Source organism: Pezoporus wallicus, unplaced genomic scaffold (assembly GCF_028554395.1).
Source record: "Pezoporus wallicus isolate ANWC-B61680 ecotype Strahan unplaced genomic scaffold, APGP_CSIRO_Pwel_v1 contig_8824, whole genome shotgun sequence".
Lineage (NCBI taxonomy): Eukaryota > Metazoa > Chordata > Aves > Psittaciformes > Psittacidae > Pezoporus > Pezoporus wallicus.
The window spans coordinates 704,085-731,849 of NW_026642442.1; the positions used below are offsets into that span (position 1 = coordinate 704,085).

Genomic DNA, 27,765 nt, shown 5'->3' on the forward strand with positions numbered 1-27,765 from the left:
AGAAGCAAATACTTCACCATGCATCCTTTTCACTCATGACAATCTACTTTCTATCATCCACAAAGGCATATTCCAAGTAGAATCACTCAAGCTGTCTTCAAGTGTCCAGGAAGTCCTGTGTGGTTTGGAAAGCAGCCACCAAATTTGTATCCAGCAGCCACAATGAATTCCCAGTCAGGCAGAAGCACTCCAGCACAGACATTAAAACTTCAAGACCAACTCACAAGAACATTTAATATGACAGTTACTATTACAATACAACTTTATTTATAAAACCACTAATTAAAAGACCAACTAAATGTAGGCAAAGACATTTCAGAGACTGGGGTGTGAACAGGTATTAAACACATTCTTAAACTATACAGAAAGGGGAGGGGGCAGTTGTGAAACCAGTTCTCTGGCAAACTGGTCAGACATGGACCAGTTCACGTAGCAGGCTTAGGAGCTTATCTGTGCACTAATGCAACGTCAACAGTCTTTAGCATGTCCAATGTGACTGAAGCTTTGCAGAGCCAGCTACAATCACTGCTCATGCTTGGAAGAAAATAAATAAGAAGTTAACAACAAATTCCTCTCTAACACAAAATGGATTTGACCTCTAGGAAATCCCAGGAAGTTCTCCAAGAGTTTCTCCCAGTTCAGCTAAGGATTCACAAAGTCGTCCTTGGAAGCTGCTGTCAAACATGTTGCTTATTTCCTCTCTTAATGCCTTCAGCAGAGGCACTGTGGACTTACCATCTGCATTTACAATTCTTCCCAAAAGTTTACTCCAGAAATCACTCTCAAAAGTCCTGAAACAAACAGAGCAGTGAAACAGAATGACACATGTCAAGGTTCCCATTTATATTCAGCACTAAACACCCTGGGAGAAGGAAGGCTGAAATAATAATTTCACTCACAGGAGTAAATGTAAAGGAAAGCCAGGAATGTGTTGGTAAGTTTATACATGTAGGCCCCTTTCTCTTTCTCCAGTAGGATTCTGGAGAGTAACCACGTGGGCTGTGCCACAGGGATATCAAAACCAGTGTTTTTGGTTGCCTCTTCTAGTGTACCTGACCATTATCATTTCCATACTTTACATTAAAAGGAGTCATCAAGAGCACTCCTTGAGCCAACAAAGTTGGCAGACTCCTTTCCTGAATAAGGCATAGAGGTACCTCTTACTTCCCCATTTGCAAGCTAAGTTCATAGGTCAATATTAAAGGACAGCTGTGAGAGAAAACAAGAAAGAAAAGGGGTTTACAGCCAGTTTTACTGTCTCTATTCCCTGCCTTCCATCTGCCAGAGCTCTCACAGAGATAACATTTCAAAGGCAATTAACAGTAATAAATCCCCTCTCCCATATACCCACACACCAGGAATAAAAAAGTTAAGTGACTCATTACAGTATGAAAAGCATCAGAAAAGTGGTACCAGAGCTAACCCTTTGTTCTTCAGTCTCACACTGAAGTCCATAGACCACACTGCTGCTGACTACTGAAGCGCTTTCCTCCCTCAAGCTAGGAGTCACAGTGGCTTTTGAAGAAGTTATCTGCCTCTGCTGTGTGACTCAGACACAGCCACTCAGTGAGCCACACTCTCAGAAGGAATCTGGCCTGGACTATTAAACTCTTATGTTTTAAAAAATGATGAAGTCATATAGAACCTAACCAAGAAACTAAGAGTATACAGGACTTGAGGCCATTTTCCTCGTGGACTTAGACAAGGTAGAGGCATAACAGAGGAGGTTAAATGTTGGTAAAGATGTTTTAGGAGTTATGAACAACAAAAAGAGTCCTAAAAATTCAAACACAGCTTCTAGATAGTACCTCACATAAGCCTCCACAGATGAAGTTGCCCAAAATACTATAGCAAAAATAAAACCACTTCTGGAGCTGAAAAACCTCCAAATGCTTTCTTTAATAATGGCAACATGCTAAAACCTCCTCCCTTGAAAAACAGGGTGTCATCCTTACAGTAATACTTAAAAATGAAAAGAGAAACTTCATCATAATTCACATTCTGCCTTTCCAGGAGTACTTACTACAGTGTGTAAGTGCTTGCATTCATTCAATCAGTGGGTTCTGCTTTACTGAGTGCCTTTAGAAGAACTATTTTGTGCTTTGCCTTGCAATTTCCACTGTTTTGGTATTCTGTTGAACTGGTGGTAAAAGTAGTGGCTCTACCAGTCGTTCTTCCATCTTTAAATGTGCTTAATGCTTGCAAATAATTAAGGCTCTTTTGTAAAGCTTTCTTAACATAAGGTGGTGGTGGTTGTTACATTTGACACCAGTCAGCCTTCTAGCAAGAAGCCTTCTTTCTACTTGCTGCTGCCTAAACTCTCATACCATTCTTTTAAGAGAGTTATCTCTCCAGTGCAACCCTCAACAAACAGAAACCAGCTCCTAAAGAAACAGAAAATACCCCCAAAACCACTTTACAAGTCACTTGGAGAGCACTTTGAGCAGAAGGGATATTAGTAACATGGGCTTTACAAAGAAAAGTAGAATTACTAAAAGCAACAGGAAAGAGTCCTGTGTCTTTATGAGTGTTGCAAGTGTCAGTCTATAGAAAGGATAAAGCACAAGAGTATTATCCATCAGCTGACTCTTCTCACAGGGAAGTGCTTCATCGTGCAGCCCCTTTGGGGGATGAAGATTCCTGCAGTAGGGAACTTGCTTGTCAGAGACTGAGAGTTTATTGAAAGCCTCAAATTGACTGGAGGAAATGTAATTTAATAAGAGCCAGACACACTGAAAGATCTGTGTGTGAAGGGAAAAAAGATTCAGGGCAGATGCCTTACTCTCACATAAAGAAATGCCCCATTTACACTGATATAATACTTCAGTACAACGTGTAATTAAAGCACCTGTACAAGCAGGTCTTGGGCTTCTTGACACTGAAAAAGAACTACAGAAGATGAATATTAAGCCTATCATGCCTTCAGAAGTGAAGAAGATGACAGGATGGAAAATGGAAATTCCTTATTTGTACTCTCAACGCCAAAGCAAAATTACACACTGAGGTACTGGAGAAGGCAATAAGCCCTTAGAGCCTGGCTGCAGCCACACAGAACCCATGCCCAGGCTCTGCTTTCTTCCTCCTTAGGCTCCCAAAGCCCTTCCCAGGTCTTACTCCCCTTTCTACCCAAGTCTTGGTTCAATCCAGCACCCCCAGCTTGGATTAGAATTCTTTTCCAACTGACCCCTGCCCTATCCTTCCAAACTCAGACTTACTATACATGCTACTCAGCTCCTCCTGCTTCAGTTATCCAGGCTATTTTTCCCATATCCACATCCTGATCAGGTCCCCAACACCCTGTTCCTACCTTCTCAATTCAGGCCCTGCGTGGCTTGATCTGCAGCAGCTCAGTATAATCATTTGTAGAATTAAATTAATATTTAAAGTAAAAGGCAACTCTTACCAGAAACCTGCCCCTCTATCCCAAATATCATTAACATCAGATCATGTTCTGATGGAAATTAATAAACAGGAGTCTTATTTTTCAGTGCAGGGCAGATTTACATAGCTAAGAGATATAGAATGCTAGTTTATCTGTCAATAGAGAACAAAGGCCTTTCAAAGTACCTTTCAAAGAGTCACCTACTACCATGACCCATTAGTCTCCATCAATGATTTAGTTTCCCTTTCTTTAGTATTTCTAAAACAAAAGCGGCATAAAATACATATTTACTGCCAACCTGTAAGTCACTGATATTCATCTCTTCAGAGAACAACCCCCCTTGGTGAGTTTGTTCTTCACAGTTTAGTCCTGTAAGTTGATTGGAAGCAAAACCAAAAGCTACCAGGTACAGTACAGCACATGTAGTTAGTACACAGCAGAAGCCTACTAGAGCCTTGTAACTACGGTTGTAGTAGAAAAATATATGGCCAGTAAAGAAGAAAGCATTTTTCCCCTGTGCACAGTTTAAGATGAGATGTTTCTTCAAAGGTTGAATGCAACAAACTAGGAGGTGGAAGCAGTGCAGGTTGGTGGGGAACCAGACAACCCCCTGACTGTAGGTTTTCTTCAAGCAATGGTTATAGACGTACATCCACACAGTGAGTGCGGCTGATATACTACGATATGTGAATATACCTAAATGCAGACATGCATCAAGTAGCTTCTGGAATGCAGAGAGTGTTCTGGAAAATCCTTATGAAACCTTAAGGCAGAAAATTCTGCAGGATGTGACTAACAAAATGAACAAGTGTTTTCATCTAAGAACAAAGGTGAGACGAAGGCAGAGGAGCCTTAGAGAGGAAACATGTGGCTAAGAGAGAGCAGCAGAAATTAATACCCAAGGATAAAGAGCAGCTTCCAAAAAGAAGTTTCTTGCACATGCATCTTAAATTATACAAGTATTTAAATTATTTTCCTTCTTGTGCACGTATGCTGCTTCTGCAAGTGTTACAGACTGAACCATAGCATCAGCCTTGGTAGCCCTTCAATATAGCTTAGACTGAAAAAAGCAGGAACACAAAGTAATCTGCATTTCTAAAGCAACATGCTCATGTAATTTTTTCCTCCTCACCATCCACCCACTTAGAAACTTCTCCAAGCTTGGTCTAACAAGTGAAACCAGACTAGAGCAGTCTGGTCTGAAAGGATAGAAAAAGCAAAGTGGTATTACCTAGACTGTTAGGCCAGAGTCAGCTTAAAATTGTCTCCTACACAGCACTAAAGCTACTATACAAGGAACATATCCATGAGCTTCAAATTTTCACTCCCCACAAAACTAATGCTTTTGGTAACAACAGCACTAAGTTGAGAGTTCTAAGCTTTGTAAAGGAAGTGAAAGAAGTTAGAAGTCTCTTTACAAGCAGCCTCCTCTGATAAAGAACTTACTTTGATATATTTTGGCTGATTTTCCAGATGGAATCCTCTTGATAGACCTGGATATGATCCCCAAACAACATCAAATGGACTATATCTGCAATGGCAACCAAGTCTACCTGCAATCACAACAAACATTATTCAATATTTACTGATCAGAGCTTTCCACAGCACTTGCAAAATGTAACTTCAGAAAATAAGAGATCTTGTAAAGGAAACACAGAAACTAAGATGTCCTGCTAAATACAGACTCACCTGGTATAGAGAAGGACATTTTGCCAGAAGCTGTTGTCCATGAGGAGTCTGGGATATGGGAAAGCTGCGGGGCAAGCTTACTCTAGACTGCAATCTCAAATCCAGACTGTGAGAGAAATCCACTATCTTCAGAGCTCTCATCATCTCTTCATTAGCAAATGGATCACAGATCCTGAGCAGAGGGAGCAAATGAAGCATAAGACAACCTAACAAAGTTTATGAAATGAAATGTGAGTGTAGTGCAGGTGAGGCGTAGCCATGTCAATGCTCCCCTCTGATGGTTAGCTTAAGAACTACTGCTGAAGGGACTACCCCTGGAGGAGGAAGAACCAGGTGGCAACCTGAAGCTTAGAGATCATACCATACCAGTATCTCTGTCGTGGTTTAAGTGCAGTCAGTAACTCAGATCCATGCAGCCCACTCGCTCACTGCCCCCCTTCCTCCTCCCCTGCTCCCAGAGAGATGGGGAGGAGAATCAAAAGCATGTAACCCCCACGGGTTGAGATAAGAGCAGTCCAGTAACTAAGGTATAACACAAACCACTGCTACCACCACCAATAATAATAATGATAAGGGAAATAACGAGGGGAAAGAATACAATACCACCCGTTGATACCCAGCCCGACCAAGTAGTGAACTAGCCCTTCCGAGTAACTCTCAGTTACATCCTGGGCATGATGTGCTGTGGTATGGAATACCTCTTTGGCTAGCTTGGGTCAGGTGTCCTGTCTCTGCTTCCTCCCAGCTTCCCTCCTCCCTGGCAGGGCACGAGACTCACAAAGTCCTTGGTCAGACTAAACATTTGAGCAGTAACTAAAACCATTGGTGTGATCAGCCCTGTTCCCAGGCTGAAAGTCAAAACACAGAACTGCACCAGCTACTAAGAATGAGAAAAACGACTGCTACTGCTGAACCCAGGACACAGAGTAAGCAATGGGGAAGCATTAAAAGGTTAAGGATGATGCTGTTTTGATATGTCAGTTATCCAAAACTTAGTTGGTAGAACAGAATAGCAGAACTTCAGCATCTCTCCCTCTCCTTCAAGATCTCAATACCTATACAAGAAAGAACTATGCTTCTTAATACTTTTATAAACATTCCTTAGTCCCCAACTCTAAGGACAAACAGGAAGGGCAGTGAGGAGTATCTGTATGGTACTGTACGATCTGTATGATGACAGTGCACTGCACTTACACTGTGCACTTCTCCCAGGATAGTTTATGCATTATCCTCCCTTTTTGCAGTTTAGTTTGGTTTGTATTCACCACAGAGAAATCCAGCAGGAAATATCCAAGCCCATCAGCCACTGTTAAATCAGCAGCTTCCAAAAGAGGACCCTGAGGGCTGTGCAAGACAGTCCACTGGGGCATGGGAGGAAAGTATTAGAACTTCAGTATACATGTGTGTAATTTATAAATTAATTATATATAGTATATGTATTTCATGTATATAATATATTGTATAAATAAAATACATTATAAGTAGAATATATTTGCTATACCTTTAGATGACTGTAATTTCAAGTTAATAGCTATTTTTAATCTATCAGTGAAGGCTACGAACAATGAATTTCTTCTAATGGAATTCTATCTGAATCATTAGACATCAAACGTTCCTGTCTTCCCACGCTCAGTTCACAGATCCTATTCCAAGGGATATGTGACTTTGATAACATACTATGAGAAATTGATTGGAGAAGAAAGCTAGATCTGTGCATCACGTTACAAGCTGGGCTGTAGTGGAGGGTGAGCAATGTGCTGCAGAGAGTGCCTGGATATTCCAGTCCCACCCGCCTTTTGTCTTCTAATCTCCTGGGTTTTGGCTACATAAAACCAGAAGGGAAGTTATTTACCAACATCCAGTACATTGCTAAAGCAGAGGCTTGAGAACACATGCAATAGCAAAACCACTTTCTTAGTATAAGTTTTCCAACATCATTGTATACTATTTCCACAGAAGCAAACAAGAAAGGTTAATTCCGAAGCAAAGTGTTTTCACTGTCTTCAGGACACACTGTAGCCTAAAAACCCCTGGACTGCAATACCAGTTCTCCAGCTAAAGAGAAGCCACAAAAGCACAAGAGCAGCAAGTAGCCAAAGCGAGTATTATATTTCCTCTCACATTCATCCAAAGAGACAAACCTGTCTCCTAGAAAGAACACATCTGGATTCAGATCTCCATGGACAATCTCTGCATTGTGGAGCTTCTCTACCACACCAAGAAGATTATAAACAACCAGCAGGATAACTTCCTCTGTGATGGTCTTAGAGCCACGGATAACATCCTGAAAGGAAGGAATAAACATGTCTTTATTATGCCTTAGATGAAATATTTATAGCTCACCTTTTTTCCTCTTACTCATCTGTACAGAGATAACAGTCCTACCCCAAATTCAGTATAATCAGGTTTTGCCTGTGATCAGCCCAGCCAGAATTAGAAGCAGAATGAGCTCTTAGGAAACACTATTATTCAGAAGTGGACAAAAGATCAAGAGGAGACTGAAATCACTATTTAATTTGTATGCTACATATATGCAACAACTCAAAATATCCTTGCTTTATTTAAAATGTAAGACACTACAACCTTACTATAGCAGACTATAGTAAGTCACTGATTAATGCCAAGTTAAACGAAAGTTTTAGGTGCAACCACTGTTGTGGAATAACGTGGTTCTTGGCTCAGGTTATCACTCATGAATAAAAAAAAAAATGTGAAAAATTGGTTCAGGTTTGTCTCTGAAGCACAGGATCCATGAAGGAGAAACCAGTTCCAACTAAGGCTGTAATGGACACTCCCAACTTGTGTATAGATAAAGCACAAGCCAGAGCATCTAGACTGCAGGATTAAATCCATCTTCAGCAATAAGCATAATGACAAACAACTCACTAATGGTACCTATGCAAGAGTTCACATCATCTACACCTGCACTGTCTTTGGCTCCACTGACCCCAAGTGTGAAGCGATTGATATCCCTGTGCAAAACAGCACAGCCATCCTGGAACAGGTAACAGCAGCAGTTCTCACTGAAGTTCTGGTCAAAGTCAGCATTCAAACGCGCCTGTAACTGAAGGGTGATATAAAAATCCCAAGGTATGGGCTGAGAATACACCTAGAAGAAGGCACAGAAGAAGAACATTTATTTTTGGAATAAAACAAAAATTGCTCATCTTCATATTCTTTTTTTTCTCCTCACTTTACTAAAGATGACACTTTCCACAGACAGATTTTTTTGATCTATACGAACAATGAGAAAGAGGACTTGAAGTAACAAGTTTCATGCATGGAATTCAGAAATTAAGACAAAACCTACTACATTTTACTTTCTATTGGCTGGATAGATTTTAACATTTCACACTCCTTGCGTAACACCATCATGTGTTACCTTTATTGCAAATCCCTTTGCATCCAACTGGGGAATGTTAGCTGGAATGGCAAAAAACATCTTGTTTTCTTCCTTGGTCCAATATTCCCACTTGATGCAGTATGTGTCATTCCCTGTGTTGAAAGTTTACATTCATGAGCTGTCACAGCAGAAACAAGTACCCAGGATGCTCAAGTTATTCCTCATCTACACCACATAAAATGAGTGAGGATGAAGTATATTCCAAAGCAAGCAGAACACAAATAGATCCCCTGCACTGTGGTTCTGCCATACCCACCTAGCTCAACATCTTTCTCAAGCTCCATGACAGGCAGAGGGCCAGTCTTCAGATGGAAATAGGGAGAAGCAGTCAGTGATTCTGGCATAGGATCTAAAAGCTTCTTACGCTGTTCAGTGCTCCACAGGATCTGAGTTACATCATCACCTACTAAAGACAAGTGAATAGAAAGATGAGCTGAAACCAGGTGTTGAGTCTCTGTGGTGATTTTATCTGTCAAGAAAAAATAACTTAAGTATTGGAACCTTTCTATCTGCATACTGATTTACTGCATCACCTTCCAGCAAGTCAATTCATCTCTTCCCAATAGCTTCTTGTTCTGTGAAATGAACATAATGCTCATCTCTGGAATAACCTTACAGACCATCTCCTCCGAGGTCTCAATGGCTCTACTCTGGTGTCATGCAAGATGCTATCTTTCACAAGAGAAAGCTCTGATTTCTATTAGGCAAGTCTGTTCAGCCATGGCAGAATTCAAACTCATTTGGCAAATGAACACTCTTATGTCCAGAGTGATCAGTGTGTGATTTTTAAATGAAGGGATTTATTAAAACTTACTCCTTTCAATACAGCAGGGAATTTACATTAGAAAAGGAAAACAAAGTAGGGTTCCAACTCTACTGCTCACTGAAATAATAAGAATCTAATGGCTTTTACCTCCTGGAAGACACATAAAATAATTACATGTAGATCTGGGTTTATCTTTCTGCATAAGAGCCAGAACAGAGAAAATCCTTCAGTAGGAGAGTTCACCTGTACAAGGTGGCCAGAAAGGTGTTGCTCTCAAATGAGGAGGCAGAGTAAACCACAGCAGAGCTAGATGGCTTCTACTGCCCTCCTCTCCCAAAGACTATGTATGACCAGTAACAGGTGAAAGCATTTCAAGCTTTTCTAGTACAAAGGTGAGGATCAGTGTCATTACCTACTCCTTTATTTATTTGAAAAGCATTGCAAGTAAGATATTGCTCGGGAAGTAATTCCATGAAAGTATATCCAGAAAACACTGTAGATTAAAGGCTAAGTAGGTGTTCCAATAATTTATAATCCCAAACCTTGGAAATTAATGGCTTATTGTACAGGAATACACTGACAGACATCTGAAGTAATTTTCCTGCTCTATGCAGCATTAAGGAGTCCTCAGTAGAATCACTTCCTCCAGGCTGAGAACTGCAGTTCAAGGGAGTTGTGCAGAAAGCAAGTTATTAAAAAAGCAACAGGAATTATCAAAAGTTTAAGAAAAGACCAATAAAACATCTGAAGAAATGCCTTTTCCTGAAAAGAATCTGTAAAGATTCTTCATTTTGCTCTAAAGATTAGAGCATACGATAAAGAAAATGAGTGTAAGATCTATCCAAAGTACTTCAGCTGTATCAGTGACACCACTCTTCTCCTAATCAAATTTTCATTCCAGGTCTCAAGCATGCTTCATCAGATGCACAATTCTAATAAAAATATCATAAACCAAAATCAAAGTAGTTAAAGCAGCTGAAACACCTTGAAAACCATCATTCAATGCAAACCTAATTCTACAAGCCAGATTTTGAAGGCTTTCCATGACCATTCCTTTCCTAACTGTAATATAAAGGTTTATAAGAGAGAGGAACAAGTATCTTTGGATAGAAAGAGTGGAAAAAAAAAAAAAAAAGCATTAACTATTTAAATACCAGTATTGTTTTTCTTTCAATAGGAAAAAGAAACATACTGTGAAGTAGCACAATAGTTTACAGCAAAGTTAAGAATGCAAATGTAAAGCCAAACGTGTAACTTTCACTGTAAGTTCTGTAAATTCATATTCACCTCTTTCAGTGTGGCACTTACCAGGAGAACGCACAGTGTGATTACAGAGAAACCAATCAAGACAAAACAAAGCTGTCTTAGAAGTTCACTGATGTCCACTCATAGAATTGTTTAGGTTTAAAAAGACCTGTAAGATCATCGTGTTCAACCATAAACCCAGCACTGCCAAGGCCACCACTAAACCATGTCCCTAAAAGCCACATCCACATCTTTTAATAACTCCCCCAGGGATGGTGACTCCACCACTGCTCTGGGCAGCCTGTTCCAGTGCTTGACAGCACTTTTGAGGAAGAAACTGTTCTTAATCCCCTGTCTAAACCTCTCCTGGCACAGCTTGAGGCCATTCCCTCTTGTCCTGTCCCTTGGTTCTTTGGGAGAAGAGACCAAGCTCACCTCACTGGATCCTCCTGTCAGGCAGTTGTAGAGAGCAATAAGGTCCCCCTGAGCCTTCTCTTCTCCAGCCCAACTTTTTTACTTCAGAATTCAACCTCATTACACCTACGCCCCCCCTGCTTGAATACCTTAAGGAACTTCTCCATCACCTTAATATTGACATCTTTTGGGTGTAATTTTTCTATGTAAATATTTCATAACTTTTGCTCACTGTACACCTCACTGCTGCTCTGACAATAGAGACACAAGCTTAGTCACAAGTCAAAGTAACAGGAAATACACAGAAAGTAGAGCAGAACATACTAAAAAAAGGAAAAGCACCACAGTTTAGCAACAGATGCAAGTCCTTTGTTGTGAGTTCAACTCAGTTTCATACTAACCACTAGTGTTTTCACTGATCCCTCCAGAATCAGCAGCCGTTTCAGCAGGCAAGCTGTGTGCAAGTTCCAGTTTCTGAGGGATATGCAGGTATTTCATAGTAGATATTTGTGTAACAGAGGAAAGAGATGATCCTGAGGAGACAGAACCACCTGACGAGCGAGTATCTTCCAGGCTTGCTTCCATGATTGGGCTGTAAATGAAGGCAAGTTAGTTAGATTTGCAGAAGATACAATGTCCAGACAACACCAGCCTCATGATTCTGAAAGGATACAGTGCACCCCATGACTCCTTTTTAGCACAAAGTCCTTTCCTATCTGAGTGGAAAACCAATAGTTACGTCAGAGCTCCATATGAGCTGACTGTTTACACTCAGAATCTTAGTCTACAGATGAATTTTATCTTCTCTCCCATTAAATACGACTGCTACAACAACAGAAATACTGTTAACTTACTCCGCTGCCAAAATTCAGACCTGCAGTGCTTTTAAAGCAGTGGAGAGTTGAGGGGGAAATAACTTTGCTCTTTCTTTCCAATCATAATCAGGAAATTTACCAAGTAAACACCTTCAGCACGGTCTATGTGTGCACATACCAAGAGCTAGCAAATCAAACTGTTCTAAATTGAGAAAATCCCACCCAATGGAAGCTGTTTTCTTTACAGTAAGAAACAGGAGGTTGCTTGACAGGTTTTTTCCTTCTCTGGAGAAGTTAAGCCACAATCACCAGATGCATTTTACATGCTAAAATAATTACAGCAGCACACAGGTAGAAAAGGAACTGGTGAGTCTGCTTTTAATCTCTGGTTCCAAAGATAGAATGTGTTCATTACTTTCTTTGCAATTTATTTGGTAGGAAAAGCATGGAGTTAAGTCCTGCAGCAGTAATACTGGAAAGCCAAGTAGGCTTTTATTGCCTCTAAAATCCGCTTGAGGCAAAACGGACCCTGAGCTAGAGAAATGACTGTCCTCAGTACATCTTGATCTCTTCTGGAAATTGTTTCTTCAACCACAGAATAGTAAAAGCACAACCAAAGACAGGAAAAGGGCTTAAGATACTTGGCTATTACTTACCTCAGTTTATTTACACACAGAGCTTCACTGTACACTCCCTCACACCCCATCGTTTCTGGATTCGGGGGTGTGCTCTTAGCTGCGGGACAGTTTTCCTTCAGGACACTCTGGGAGAAACCAGGATCTGGAATTCTCTGAGCTCCCACCCCATGGAAGGGTGTTGAAGCCAGATGGGCAGCCCTAACAAAGTCACACGTGTCCTCCGGGTTGGCACAAATGGTTTGGTGCTTGTAGGAACCTGTCACAATTGCATCTTCAGCCAAAGGCTCAATTCCATTCAGCTCATCCTGAAAGAAAGCAGAAAGACAGTGAAAACGTTTTCTGTCAAATCTTCCTTCCATTTAAAAGTTGAACAATTCTCTCCCCTTTCTTCCACCCCAGCACCTTTCAACATGGATCTGACACTCAGCCTTCACAGACTCTACTTCCATTGCTCATTAAAACTGAGTTATTAAACCCTCACTGTAATTGCACATTTTTTCCCCAACTAGAAAGAGTAGCTTTGTTACCCTCTAGAGCACTGCAGAGCTGCTATGAACTGCTAAAAGCTACTTAGTATTGGACACTGCAGAAGTCAGTTCCATTACAAGCTCATTATTAGAATCATAGAACATACAGAATTACAGAATCAACAAGGTTCAAAAGACCTTTATGACCAAGACCAGCCATTAAAGTATTAACTAAAAGGCTGGGCATCAAAGACACACAGAACATGTAAAGCAGAATGATACACAATTGGTGTACTGGCCACCTTAAACCCTAATAAGACCATGAAGCTTCCAGCATAACCTGAACATCAGCCACTTCAAGTACTGCCATGCCAGACAGAAGTTGCACATCCTTGCTTGTGACACACCATGTCAGTCCAGCCAATCTCACTCAGTTCAACAGTAGAAGATTGTATGCTGGTTTTCTCTGCGACAGGAAAATTGCTATAGGAGAAACTGTTTCCTTACACAGGCTTCTGGCGACACGTTTTCATTTGCAGGTAGAGAATTGAAAGGTTTCTGAACAGCGAGAGGGCGCCGGGCACTTTTCTGTGCATGATCTACTGAACAACTAAGATAAAGTTACAGTCCATTAAATACTGATAGGAGAAGGTTCTGATCTTCAACAGAGATTCTCAAGATTTAAGTCTACCAACAGTTTCAGTCTATCACTTTCTGCTACAGAACTACCGGTAATGTGCAATGCATACAGCTCTCTGGAATGAAAAGTGCACATAGAATCATAGAATAGTCAGGGTTGGAAAGGACCTTAAGATCATCCAGTTCCAACCCCCTGCCATGGGCAGGGACACCTCACACTAAACCATGGCACCCAAGGCCTCGTCCAACCTGGTCGTGAGCACTGCCAGGGATGGAGCATTCACAACCTCCCTGGGCAACCCATTCCAGTGCCTCAGCACCCTCACAGGAAAGAATTTCCTCCTTAGATCCAATCTAAACTTCCCCTGTTTCAGTTTGAACCCGTTACCCTTGTCCTATCATGCCAGTCCCTAATGAAGAGTCCCTCCCCAGCATCCCTATAGGCCCCCAGCAGCTTAAATAGTTTTAAGTGGGAAGAAACAACAGGAAAGTATTTCCTCATCATGGACTTAGCAAGCAGAGTAATGAAGTAAAGCAATAAACAAAAAAGCCACCCCACATCGATATAAGAAACTGCACAGTATTTCAGCTGCCACACAAAGGGGTTTGATACTTCAGTTCCCCTCCCTTTGAAATCTGAATAATTGGAACTTGAAATAATTGAATAATTCTACCTTATATTCTGATTCGCCAAAGTAGAAGATTCATCAAATATGGTGAAGAATGCAGAAGGATCCTGTGGGGGAAGGAAACCAACATCTGTAAAGGAAAACCAAGAGGCTCTATTTAATCACAGAATCATAAAATGAGAGAATTAAGGAATAGTTGCTGAATTGACATTAAAAAAGCTGGGTTTTGTCGTGCCAATGAACAGGGGCTATGTGACGTGCTACGCAACGTGCTCTCTCTTCCTAAAAAACCACCCTTCCCTTTCATGTGGCTGGGCATACATCAAGAGGCTGGATAACCTCTGTCAACAGCAACAGTAGTCAAGTAAGGCTAAAAGCAAAACTTCTTCAGCACACAACCTTCCCAAGAGAACTGAACATGTAATTTCTGATTGTACTCCTCCACCAAATCTTCTGAGGTAAAAAGAAGACTTAAGATAATACCCAGCTTAATGTTGAACTCTTTTACAGATTTCAGCAATTCTGCATATATTCAAATGTGAAGAAATCTCTCCAGTTACTAAAAAAAAAGCTCTTCCACTTCAAAGTCCTTGCAGAGTGACCTCAGATGCTCAGTCTTTTGCCAGATACAGTTAAATGCACCACTAGCACATTCTCAATTTCGTTCTTCTAATCCACCTCGACTTTTGGGTTTTGTTTGTTCCAATCTTGCTGTTCATATGAAAGAGCAACTCCTTTAACATGGCCTTCTCTTTAATGGTAAAGAATGTAAACATTTACCCTCGGAACAAGATGGTTTCTGGAGCTGAGCATCTTCAGAGACCTGGAATTCACTGTGAAAGAGACACAAAGTTGCTGCTTGTATTTCATACACTTTCATGAAACATATGTAAATTTGGTAAAAAGGCAAGGCAATCTGACACCGATACTTGGAAGAAGTTAAGATCCTTCACACAAATAATAGAGAAACGCATAAAGACAGATTACTGATCCTGGTTACAGGCTGATGCTGAGGGGTATACTCCATTCTGCCTACAGAAATAGCCTGCTTGTGATCCATGTTACTCATAACCACTAATTCTCATTGCTGGCAAAGAAAATCCTGTATTACCTTTGCGACTGAGGCCGTTTCTCCCCAACTTCTGTTGCGCTGGAAGAAGTAAAACCTTGCGGTGCCAAAGGAGGTGAAGCTTCAGTTGCCTCTGGTGGCTGTAGAAACAAAACTGTATTTTGGTTCCAGCGTGATGGATCCCAAGCCATGCAACAAGTTTCCAAGAACATTGTAATAACTCTGTGTAGGTTGTTAAAGCCTTGGTGATCTTCAGCCATTGTTTTTTTTTGTACTTTCTTTACTTACATGAAAGAAAAGTCAGTTCTTCTGCTTAGTGTAGTTAAAACACATAATTTTTCTCTTTGCCATATAAAACTCTCATAGGAGACTTTAGTTACACTGCAACTAAGACATATGCAAGCAGTTACATAACTTGTATTAAATTCATGCTCTGTATTTCACTACTTAAAATGTTTTCTACTAAGGCATTGTTTTGGAAGTGGGGAAGGAAGAGAAAGATAGAAGGAGAACATGCTTTATTAGCCCAACTGATGAAGCTGGGGACAAGGAAAAGCTTTAAATAATTAACTTTCACTTGTTATTTGCAAGCTGTAAGAAAACTGTTGTTGCACAAGCTGGGAGGGGACACAGCTTGGACAGCTGAGCCCAAGTAACCAAAGGAATATTCCACACTGTACTACATCATGCTCAGCAATAAAATCCATAGGAAGGGGAGAATGTTCAGAATTACAGCACTGGGCTTCCCAAGTAACCACTACCCATGATGAAGACTTGCTTTTTTTTCCCCTCCCAGAAATGGCTGAACATGGCTGCAGTGGGAAGTAGACAATGAACTTCTTATTCTGCTTTGCTTGCATGCACAGCTTTTGGTTTATCTATTGACCTGTCCTCATCTCAATGCATGAGTTTTCTCACTTTTACCCTTCCAGTTCTCTCCCCCATCCCACTGAGGGGTAGTGAGCAAGTGGCTGGGTGATGCTTAATTGCCTGCTGGGGTTACCCCACACCACTTTACAACCCTTCACTTCTCGCCTTAGTTCCAGCTTTTCTCCAGTCTTCTTTTGCAATACAAATTCTCTATATTAAAGGAGGCCACCCATGAAGAGAACTGAAGAAAGAGCAATTTGCCCTTAAGTACTTGGCATAACTTTACGACCAAAATTCAGAACTTTACACCTTAGCATAAGGGATCTTGTCCAGTTGCTAAATAACTCAACAATACTTGTAAAGTAACAGTGCAAAACTGAAAGCCTTTGATATACGTTCCTATAGTGAAAGGAAAGGGCCTGGGGACAAGGGGGGGACAAGTAAAGAATTAATTTCCTGAGCATTCATTTACTAGGTGGTGTATGTATACAGCACACTGAAGCATCCTTTCAAAAGTTTAACAAGTGTGAGCCAAACAGAACTGTATCCAATATTAATCCTCCTTCCGTACTTTTACTTAAGAGTAGCTATTTGGAAAAGAACAATTAAATGAAGGCAATACCTGTTCACAAGGTTGCTGCTGCTCATCACCTTCTTTCTTCTTTAATTTCTTCTCCAGCTCCTCAATTTTCCTTTGTATTTTATCCATCTCCTGTGCTATGGCCTGCATCTCCTCTGTGGAAGAAAAGTTTATATGGCACAACACATTTCACATGCCATCTGTGTCTAAAGCCTAAATTACATTTAGAGGTGCTAAACCCTCCCGTTTCTTTCCCCGTTTCCCATTTACATGTAAAGCTGTCAGACATGTTACACCTCGGAGTTAAATAACTGCCCCAGGAAAAAGAGAAAGAAAAGCAGCTGCAGTAACAGACAGTCTTACCATAGAAGTCAGTCAGAGAAACTCTCCAAGCCTCAATTTGGAGTTTTAGAAAGCAGCATTCTTTACTGCAGCTCTGGGCACACGAATCATCTCACAAAGGTGAGCACACCCCTTACTTGCTCACAGGAGCCACATATTTAGCATACTCATGTATGTTCATAGATTTTCCCAAGAACTAATTATAATATTTGCATTCTAATTATGCATGCACTTCCTTGCTGAGGGAGGGTCTCTGGTGGTCACCAACAGTCTTCCTCACTGTGTTTACTGAATGACCTCAGTGCTTGTGCACGCTCACAAGGTCCTAGTGCTAAGTTAGCAGTTGGTATTTCCTGGCTTCTGTTCTGTTTCAGCCTTACTCCAAGCTGGGTGCCACTGCTATCCTGAAGGCAGACATCCTAGATCTTATCTACTGTCTCTTTTGTTCTTATCAGACCCATGGTGTTCCTTCCCCACCAGCCGAACATTCCTTTCTCTCTACAGTTTGCTGTATTCTACTATGTTAGTTTAAAAAGACACACACACACTATTGTTGGTTTAAACCTACAATTTAAGCCTACAACATCTTTATGCTGGTAGCAATAAATACAACTTGATGATTCCATCACAGAAAGTTTTATGTCATCCCATTCCAAAGCACACCTTCGGCTTTCTCTTTGGCTTTCTTTCTGTAGATTTCAGCTCTGATCTCCTCCAAAGAAAACTCTTCAACTCCAGCATAAACTTTATCTTTACAGTACATCATCATCTCTTTCTTCTCTTGAGTATCCTGCTGATAGTTTTGTACTCGCTGCAGTGGATCCTCCTCTTTCTCAGGTTTGCGAGCACTTAAAACCCGATTTATGCTGGGTTCAATTCTGCAGGGAGTCCTGAAAACACACAGTTATTATCACTGTGAGACAGAAAAGCAAGCATAGGAGAGAACACAGCTAATCTCAGAAGCTAATTGCAGGATAGTGGCAGTAGTCAAGGCCAGGTTGGACACAGCGGCTTGGAGCAAGCTGCTCTAGTGGAAGGTGCCCCTGCCCATGGCAGGGGGTTGGAACTGGAGGAGCTTTAAGTTTTCTTCCAACACAAACCATTACATGATTCTATGATTCTCTGACTTAAAAGAATGAAGATCTTGGACTAGATTAAGCCTGGCATTTTAGGTTAAAGGAAAAAAAAAAAAAAAAAGAAGAGAAGACTTAAGATGCAATAAGGGGGGGAATTTGCTCAACCAGAATGTTTTATATCCTGAGCAACAGAAATTAAGTACCCCATTGCAAAAGCCCATCATTGTACAGTGGAAGGAATCGTTAACTGTCAACTCCTTAGCTTGGAAGGGCTTTCAAAAGTGCTACAGCCAATTTCAGGAGAGAGGAACCAGAATTTGTAGTTTTATACATATCAGTAATCCAGATGGCTCCGCCAATTATCTGTACCTTCATGAAAGATGATCTAAATAACTGACCTTAAAAATACGCGCTAAATGTGGTTTGGGTAAATAATTCAGAAGAAAACACAGTGCACAGTTCCAAGACATCTGGTTTGTTTTGCATGTGAAGGGACTCACAACCCTAAATTATTGGGGAGGTTACGAGGCTAATGGGTGGGTATATTTTAAAGCTTTTCTTGTGTGAGTGGGGGTTTATTACCAAGATCATTCCAGAGTCCTACCCAAATCTGAGGACAACTGACAGCATGATTTGCATCATGTTTACAGCTTCAATTCAACACTTTCATATTTGATTTGGTGACCATGGGGCATAGTGAGGAAATGCAATCAAAGGCAGAAAAATGAGCTGCTTTTAAACTTCTAGCTGCATGGATAAAACTACATGGAAACTCTCTGCTCAAGTTGCTTCCAGCTAATTTAGAATGATGCTCACAGTTCCCACCCACTCCTTCCTTTTCCCTGGTATAAGGGTGCTGCCTTCTGTAAGTAATAACTTTTCATCTGAGAGACCAGCATGTCAAGAGATTCAATTCTATGGCATCACTGACTTTCAGGAGTAAGAAAGTGTTATAGCTTAGACAGAAACTTCTTTTGCATATTCTTAAACTCTATTATAGCATGTTCTTGGCCAGGGCTGTTCTGCAGTCCACATGCAGCATACAAAACCCACAGGAAAAATTCATGCTGTTAGCTACCTTGCACTGTTCTTTGATTAGATACAATGCAGAGCCCTGAAAGCTGGCTGTAACAACAAGCATTCTTTTCCATTTCTGTCTTAAGAAGAATCTGTGTATTTTACAGCCATCAGCAGCCACAGAAAAAGGGGAGCAGCTTTGCAAAACAACGTTTTTTTTCACCTGCTGTAACACAGAGCATCTCCTGGGATTTATCCGCATTTCAGCGAGCACTGCACTAGCAGGAAGGGAATTTCAGGCAAACCAGCAAACTTGTCCATGACCTAAGCAACACTGTTGTCATGGAAACCTGGAGAGCTTGTTTCAGACTAAAACTCTGGATAGATGCGAGTGCAAAAGTACAAGAAAACAGCAGCAAGCCTCTCTCACTTTGAGGCTGCTTTCATAGCAAACAGCATCCTAAGAGAGGTAACTGTGTTTTCATGTAAACATACTGAGTTAAGCTATTAAAATAATTAGCATATATAAATACGATACAGGCTTCTACATAATGAGCAGCAATAGTGAAATCATAGAATAGTTAGGGTTGGACAGGACCTTAAGATCATCCAGTTCCAACCCCCTGCCATGGGCAGGGAAACCTCACTCTAAACCATGGCACCCAAGGCTCTGTCCAACCTGGCCTTGAACACTGCCAGGGATGGAGCATTCACAACCTCCCTGGGCAACCCATTCCAATGCCTCACCACCCTCACAGGAAAGAATTTCTTTCTTATATCCAGTCTAAATTTCCCCTGTTTCAGTTTGAACCCGTTACCCTTGTCCTGTCACTACAGTCCCTAATGAATAGTCCATCCCCAGCATCCCTATAGCCCCCCTTCAGACACTGGAAGGCTGTTATGAGGTTTCCACGCAGCCTTCTCTTCTCTAGGCTGAACAACCCCAACTTTCTCAGCCTGTATTCCTGTTCATCGAGGAGCAGGAATAAAAAATTATGGCATCTGCAGCTGTTAGCAGTCTGAATAATACTGTAGCAATTCAGAAGTCAGTGTGGAAAACCAAAGTAGTTAATAAAAGGCCTAAATCTAGTTGACACCACATCTATGCTATAAGATTTTCCTAGCAAAGATACGTCAAAAAGTAGCTGAAAAAGTCATATCCCTAATTAATTAAGCTACTTCAACAGCAACATGAAGTATATGCGCCTGTGCTGGCAAAGAAGCACTTCTGCTGGCAGAGTTTATGCTGTTCATGAACATGGCTAAACCACACCACACACACACACACAAAAATAAAACATAATAGAATCACAGAGTCACAAAAGGGTTTGGCTCAGAAGGGATCTTAAAGCTCACGCAGTTCCAACCCCCTGCCACAGACAGGGACCCCTTCCACTGGAGCAGCTTGCTCCAAGCCCCTGTGTCCACCCTGGCCTTGAACACTGCCAGGGATGGGGCAGCCACAGCTTCTCTGGGCACCCTGTGCCAGCGCCTCAGCACCCTCCCAGGGAAGAGCTTCTGCCTAAGAGCTCATCTCAGTCTCCCCTCGGGCAGGTTAAAACCATTCCTCTTGTCCTGTCCCTACAGGCCCTTGTCCAAAGCCCCTCTCCAAGTTTCCTGCAGCCCCTTCAGGTACTGGAGCTGCTCTCAGGTCTCCCCTTCAGGAGCCTTCTCCAGGCTGACCCAGCCCAGCTCCAGAGCAGAGCTGCTCCAGCCCTCGCACCATCTCCATGGCCTCCTCTGGACTCGCTCCAACAGCTCCACCAATCTCTTGTGCTTTTACCCTAGAGCTGGACACAGGACTTCAGGAGGGGACTCCCCAGAGTGCAGCCAGGTCATTGGCAGCTTCCCATGTTCTTATGCATCCCCTACTGAAGCCTCTGTCATCTGCTAAAGCACAAAGCTTCCAGGTTGACAGATCTTTAAGTTCTTGCAGATTTAGAGGCTTAACTACTTGGCAAAATGAGTCAGAAGTTTTCAAGGCAGCTTTGATAATCTCAAACGCAATCCCCATTGCAAACTGAAGCAAAGACTCACATGGCTTGTAGCTGAGCTGACTCTTCCACATATGGGGTGAAACTGGGCAGTGGGTAGGACACTTCTGGACCAGAATTCACACTGCTGCGAGGACGCTGAGGAAGGAAAAGTTAATGTTAACAGCTTAAAGATTGATCTTTAGACTCTACATTCCTCTATACTCTGAATCTCCCTTTTCCCAGGCTTTGGCTCATGCGTAGGTTTTGTTAGTTAAACACATTAGACCTGATAAGACTTTTCCAAGGTTAATTCTGCTGATACAGAAAGAGTTACAGACCATCAGCTGAACACTAGCACCTGAAGTAGCAAGACACAGGTCTCCTGCATGTCCTCATCAGTACCTAGCTGCTGTTTCTGAGCGAATGCTTGTCAACCTGAGAATCTTGGTTGCTCCTCGTCTGTTTTCCTGGTGTAGTACTCACTTTTCAGCCAAGACTGCCCCAGTTCTGCTGGCAACCAAGAACCTCTAGACTTCTGAATCTCCCTCTCAAGAGGCTTTTCCAGCATCACAAAACCTCCCTAACTTCTGTGGTCCATTATTTGAGAGAAGACAGATGGAATTCAGTCTGAGAACATGCTGCTCTCACCTGGCTATTCCCCTAGACTCTTAAGCAGAAATTACATGCTAAGAATATTTCACAAACTGACTTTTCTCCATCAGTTTTCAAACTGTTCCCTTTTACTGCCAGTGTGAAGATGGCCAAGTGAAGCCTCTTCTCTCTGTGCAGCTTTCAGTATCTCAAAGCATTCAGAAAAGGTTATTCTTTGACTGTAACAGAAGCCGGAATGAGCACCACGCCTCAGTGAAGGGGCATTGAACATCCTCAGCTCTCCGCTAATTACAGACCTATTTTATTTTTAATTAAAATCTATTAAATTGCATTAAAGGGGAAATGGAGACAACTCTAAGGGCAGACATCAAAAGCATATGGAAGAATTGGAAGACCAGAATGAACGTGTTAAGCAGTTCAACAAAGCAGCTGATAATTCCTCCTCATTCTTCTCACCTAAACTAAACCTGTGACTTTCTGAACTTTCCCATTCACTTCATCAATATGCTTTGGATCTGGTAGTAACTATTCCTGGAGTTTCCATGAATTCCAAGCCATCTGCCTTCTTCCCTTCATCCTAGTTTTTGTTTCTAAGCTTCACTTACAACAACTTCTATATTCAGCAGTCTTAAAACATTTTTCATCATCCAATTAGTTTCTATTCTTCTCCTCTAATCTACAAAGAACAGGGGAACACTGGGGTTTATCTAAGAGCCTAGGAAACAGGTGATTTTATAGGATTCATCTCCTTCAGATAACATCTTGGACAGCTTCACTGGAACAGTTTAAACACCTCTAGCACAGCTGCTTCTTTTTGTGTCTCCAGCACTAGCTTGAACCATTGAAAACTGCTGTCACCCTACTGTCAGGATAAATATTCCATTGATACAGTAGTTCTCCAATTCCTTTGATCTCCACTCTTCTGTTTTGCTTGCATGCACTTCAAAACAGAGATACAGAATGCTGTACCTGCCTTATTTTCATATGAAGAGGCAACAAGTTCTTCCTTTAGGTTGTATTTTAGATACAAATTTAACTCTTCCTTCTTCCGGAATTAACTAACGGCTGGCTTCTCTCCCTTTCTTTCACTAATGTTTTCCCTCTTATATTTATTTCTTATCTTCCCTCCAGACATGCAGACCATCTCCACCAACTATTAGTTGGTTAGCAAGAATTATAATTTCTTGATTTAACAACCCTAGAGAGGTTTTTAAACTTACTCCAGCAAGATCAGCTTGCTGAGCTTCAACAGGTTACACATAGCCAGAGACTCTTCAGGGAAAAGCTAGGAAGACCTGCACATCCAAATAGACACAAACCCCAGGCAAAGGAGAAAGATGATAACTTTTCTCTCAGGGACCAGAAGTCATCAGCTTACACTTTATTTTTGCCAGTCCACTTGGAGACTCCTTACCCTGCCAGAGTTCCAAGGTCCTGCACTCAATTCGTTCTCCTTGGCCCTTGGTGCTGGAGGGGCTGTCCATGGCTGAGGTGTCAGAACAGGAATCTCAGGTCCAGAAGCTGAATTTTCATCAAACACAGCAAAACCTGGATTGCTGGAAAGCTGCTGAGAAGCTGGAGTCTGGAAGTTTCTGTTTTGGTTTGTGGCTATAAGCAAAAAGATTTATGCAAATTAACTATCACACTCAAATGCAAATCCCACAAAGAGATGCAACTCTCCCAATAATATGTTGCTTCAGCAACTGAATATACCTCTAAGTGCATCTCCTACACGGCTGATTGGGGCTCTCACATTTTTCTTCCCCCTGCCTTTTAGATCTGCCAGGGAGGTTCTCTGAGGTTCTGCAGCTCCCAGGAGTCCTGTCTCTTCTTCATCAGGAGCTTCCTCAAGGCCAAGTAGTGTTTGACGAGAAACACGGGTCTGAAACTGCCTGAGAACATATTGGACAAGTCAGCATCAGCTTCACTGCTCCAGGAAGCCATGGAAGCATGTAAAACTTCTTCCTTTTAGCTCCAAGCTTACCTGTGATGGGACTGGAGCCTCTCCAAAGGCTCAGCCTTGCGCTGAAGGCCTTCCTGCAGTATCAGATCTGCTTTCTTAAAGCTTCCTCTAGCCTCCAGTACTTCTGCCCACGTGATGTAGAGTAGCGCCAGTGTTGTGCCAATTTCCTGGCTGTGGAGGTAACTGTACAGATCCAAGGGCTCATTACAGTAATTTCCCTGAAACAAGTGAAGTATTTCAGTAATTGGAGGACTGGAAGGGATTCCAATTTCAATACAAGTCTTACAGGAGGTCAGGACATACACAGCACATAAGGCTAAGGAAAAGTATTCAATAGAAGAACAGTACCAAGAAAAAACTCTGACTGTCTGTATGCCTATATCAGTGTTATCACCAATCCATTAATTTTAGCCTATATAGCTGAAGTCAGTAATTTCTTTTTTATCTGATACAATTCTATGATTGAACACTATCATGTTAGTATTCCTAATAGTTATTTTAGCTTTAGACAAAGTACAACATATTTCTTAGCCGTTTAGGAAATGGAAAATGAGCTCAGTAATCTAAACCCGGAGAAAAGCTGCTTTAAGACAAGAACAACAAAAACTATAGCAATGGAGAAACAGGGCAAGACCAGATCACACTCAGCTTGGTTTTGCTTAAACCCAGGATGTGGATACAAAACAGAAGTTAAAATACCTGGTAGGACAGATACAGCATCTAAAACGGATCTTTAATAACTTTTATCCTTAAATAACCAAGATCTACTCATTCATACTAGCGTTCCAAAACAGAATTTGTGGAGTTTCCATCTGTCCAAACTGAATAGCCCCAAAAAGGACTGAATATCATATTGAAAATAAGAAGTGGAATTCAGGAGTAGACAACATTTACAGATGCTTCTTATATTTAACTAGTTGGTACAATATATACTTTGTTGTTACAAAAACCAGCTTAACTGTGTACACACGACATAATACCAAGACAAAGCAGCACCCAAAATATTAACAAAACACTTACAAACTTGAGCCACAGGTTAAGGTAACGGAGATCTTTGTAATATTGTTTCTGTTCATTTAGAGCTTTCACTGCCCTTTCCAGTAATGCAGGCAGATTGCTCTCCTTTCCACCCTGGGGGAAGGTTTGCTCTGTCCACTTGATATACCTACAGATGGGATATATAAATAGGAAGTCAGTTCTGAGTAAGACACAAGGCTTCTCTTTCCGTGTAACACATGGAGATTTAGAAAATAATGGGGCACAGTATTGAAACACACCATAAAAAACCTGTTGTAAAATCTTATCTTATTAAACTAGACTATTTTCCCCAACCTTTTACAAGGATATCTGACCTTTCTATTCTTTCTTCTGAAACAAAAGGGAACTCACCGGTCCCAGACATCCAGTGGATCATCTCCAGAGTAAAATCGGATTTCGGATTCAAACTCCCTAGAAAACAAAAACATGAAACCAATAAATACAGGTGTATAAATGCAGAGACTTTTAATACACTGCAAGCTAAAACCTTCACTCTCACTTACACCACTTTGCAGGTGTATTAAAAGAAAGGCCAAGTTAGCATATATTTAGACTTGAGCTTTCACTGACACTGGAATAATGAAAAAAATAGTTAAAAAAAACCCACACTTTTTCACCCTTCTTCAAAATGAAAGCACTGGGAAATGTATCATTATTTAATAATAACAGATATGCAGCTTTCCAAAGGTTATTCCCAAGAATATTTACTATCACAAAGCTTATATGGTCTCCCTTGACAGAATGTTCTGTTATGGAGTGTTAGTAGTAGACAGATATATTGTGAAAGTTAATTTTTGCATGAAGCATCTCTCATTTAAGTATAGAAGGAGGTTGGAACACACACACAGATGGATGGAAAAGCCTGATGATAGACAACTATAGAACTGTACCAGAGAACACAGTGAAAACACATTTAAGTGGCCAGATTGGCAGCCATCATCTTGTCTCATTCTTCAAATCCTGTGCATCATTCCATCCCTAAAGTATGACGACTTCACCCTCAGGAAGCACATTAAGACAGAAAACCACCTTGCAGTTGGAGTTAGATAAGAACAGTAGTTTGTGTTTAGCATTGGCTCGGAATTGATCCTGTAGAACTCCCCAGTTCTTTCTTACTGGAAAGCTCTGCTCAATCATCACACCTCACAAACATGAATCAAGTTGGACAAACCCTCTTGCAAATCCCTATACAATAATAATTCCATGGCTTTCCATGAAAAATACATCCAGATGCAGCTGACAAACGTTCACAGACACTGCTGACTTTGCAGGAAATCACCCACATGGTTCAGCATGACAAGCACCAGTACTTCCAATTCTGACAACATAGTACAGACAGACACAACTATGCAGACTCTTCACAAGTCAGCTTGGCCTTCACAGGGCATGCACATTGGAGCACCAGCCAATACAACTGTAACTGAATAGCTTTACGACACAGATGTCCCCTGAAGTCATACAGTTGTATCCATACAATACCGTGTGCAAGACAGACCAGACCCAAGCTGACTTTGCCCATTCAGCCTTTGCAATGCAGACAACACAGAGATAACCGTGTTGTGTCTGCATTCTGATAGTAGGAAATAATTACCTCCTAAAAATCACTCTGCTGCCATAGAATACTATAGAAAAGACAAAAAAAAACACTCTCCTCCTTGTAAACTTTAAGTATTTTAGTTAATGAGTACATTTAAATGTACGCAAATGAATCTCCCTAGTGTTTGGTGTTTGAATGCAGTTACAAACATACAAATAGTAGTCTACTGTATAACACCCACAGCATTAGTCCTAAAGACCTGGAGTGTAATAGCACAGACTATCCTCAGTTCATTTATGCTTTTCTTAATGCCTACGATATCAATAGTTAAATAAGACATATAAAACAGGAAGAGGAGGCAGGAAGAGAAGAGGAAAGGTGTCAAAAGACGTCAGCTCACTGTTTTTTGAGCTGAACAGCAGTGTGGCTGGAGGTCTCCTGCTGAGCCAGGGCTTCCTGCAAGGTGGACATGACCCGGCCCTGCCGCAGGGGCTGCACGTTCTCCTTGCTGAGCTCCCACTCATCGCTGCAGTCCTGTGACATGACGGCCTCTGCTTTAAGGACAGAAACGGCACAGAACTGAGTCATTAGTAGGGTACTAAACCGAGCTCCGGCAGAGCTGGTTTGATTAGCCCATCCGCCGCACTCCCTCTCTGCGGCCAGCAGCACACCGGTCAGGTCCCCAGCCTTCAGAGGCAACTGGGAACACATAACTCCCCTCCACGGGAACTACACGAAACAAGAGCTAAGCACTTCCTCACCCCCAGGAACCTCGGGCAGGTGATGTTAGCAGCAAAGGCTACTAAGATTAAACCGTTTCCCCCCCCCACCTGCGTGCTCCCTTCCCTCCCCGAGGCTACCGCCCCCTCAGAGGCCGGCGAGGGCCGCCCCGGCAGCAGCGTAAACCGAGCCAAGCCCCTCGGGCTCCTCACCTACGAGCAGTTGCAGCAGGCTGGGAGCACGGGAAGGTCTCGACCCTGCGCTGAGGCGATGCCCGGCGGGGATGAGGAGCGCGGCGGAGACTTTCCCCAGCCCCGTGCAGGCTGCCCGTTAGCACCGAGGGAGGAGAAGCCGCTCGCTACGTGGCTCCCGACCGGCGGCTCGCCGCTGCCAGCCCCCTCCTCTCCTCTCCCCTCAGTCAGGGCTCGGAGGTCCCCGGAGCCCCGCGAGGTAACGGCAGAAGCGGCCCCAACCTCCTTCAAACTTTGAATCCCCAACCGCCGCCAGCCTCCTCCCCATTGGCCAGCTCCTGCTCCACGCCCTTCCTGATTGGTTCCGCCCAGAGCCCGCCCCGCAGCACCGCGGCGGCGGGAGGAAGCGAGTTTCCCTCAGGCGCCTCGCGAGGAGCGGTTCAGGCGGGTGGAATCCATAGAAACATAGAGCGGGTTGGGGTGGAAAGGACCTTAAGATCATCCAGTTCCAACCCCCTGCCATGGGCAGGGACACCTCACACCAAACCATGGCATCCAAGGCTCTGTCCAACCTGGCCTTGAACACTGCCAGGGATGGAGCATTCACAACCTCCCTGGGCAACCCATTCCAGTGCCTCAGCACCCTCACAGGAAAGAATTTCCTCCTTAGATCCAATCTAAACTTCC

The 27,765-nt window shown here is 42.2% G+C and overlaps 1 protein-coding gene across 3 annotated transcripts; it reads right to left on the reverse strand.

Annotated features, from left to right (window-relative positions):
- Positions 1-244: 244 nt before the first annotated feature.
- On the reverse strand, positions 245-27,165 carry BUB1B (BUB1 mitotic checkpoint serine/threonine kinase B). Of its 3 annotated transcripts, none has more exons than XM_057430605.1 (23): positions 27,100-27,165; positions 26,568-26,718; positions 24,982-25,041; positions 24,613-24,757; positions 23,614-23,810; positions 23,343-23,521; positions 23,044-23,237; positions 21,079-21,173; positions 17,612-17,838; positions 16,649-16,761; positions 15,199-15,296; positions 14,868-14,920; positions 14,133-14,217; positions 13,327-13,429; positions 12,371-12,657; positions 11,301-11,491; positions 8,731-8,880; positions 8,454-8,566; positions 8,019-8,180; positions 7,213-7,355; positions 5,072-5,243; positions 4,829-4,935; positions 245-791 (listed from the first exon to the last, which is right to left on the reverse strand). In XM_057430605.1, the coding sequence occupies exons 2-23, from the start codon at positions 26,708-26,710 to the stop codon at positions 599-601; spliced, it is 3,210 nt and encodes a 1,069-aa protein (XP_057286588.1). In that variant the 5' UTR covers positions 26,711-26,718; positions 27,100-27,165; the 3' UTR covers positions 245-598. The 3 variants fall into 3 exon arrangements, with proteins under 3 accessions (XP_057286588.1, XP_057286589.1, XP_057286587.1); XM_057430606.1 differs by having other exon boundaries at positions 8,731-8,877; positions 26,568-26,721; XM_057430604.1 differs by having other exon boundaries at positions 26,568-26,721.
- Positions 27,166-27,765: the final 600 nt, after the last annotated feature.

Bases quoted from the DNA above. Each gene is read 5' to 3' on its own strand.
- BUB1B (XM_057430605.1), bottom strand. From the start codon at position 26,710: ATGTCACAGGACTGCAGCGATGAGTGGGAGCTCAGCAAGGAGAACGTG. The intron at 12,658-13,326 runs GTAAGGAAACAG...GCTTTCTTTCAG, and splicing joins ACGTGTCGCCAGAAGCCTGT to GATGAGCTGAATGGAATTGA. The intron at 8,181-8,453 runs GTAACACATGAT...GCCTTCTTCTAG, and splicing joins CAAAGGGATTTGCAATAAAG to GTGTATTCTCAGCCCATACC.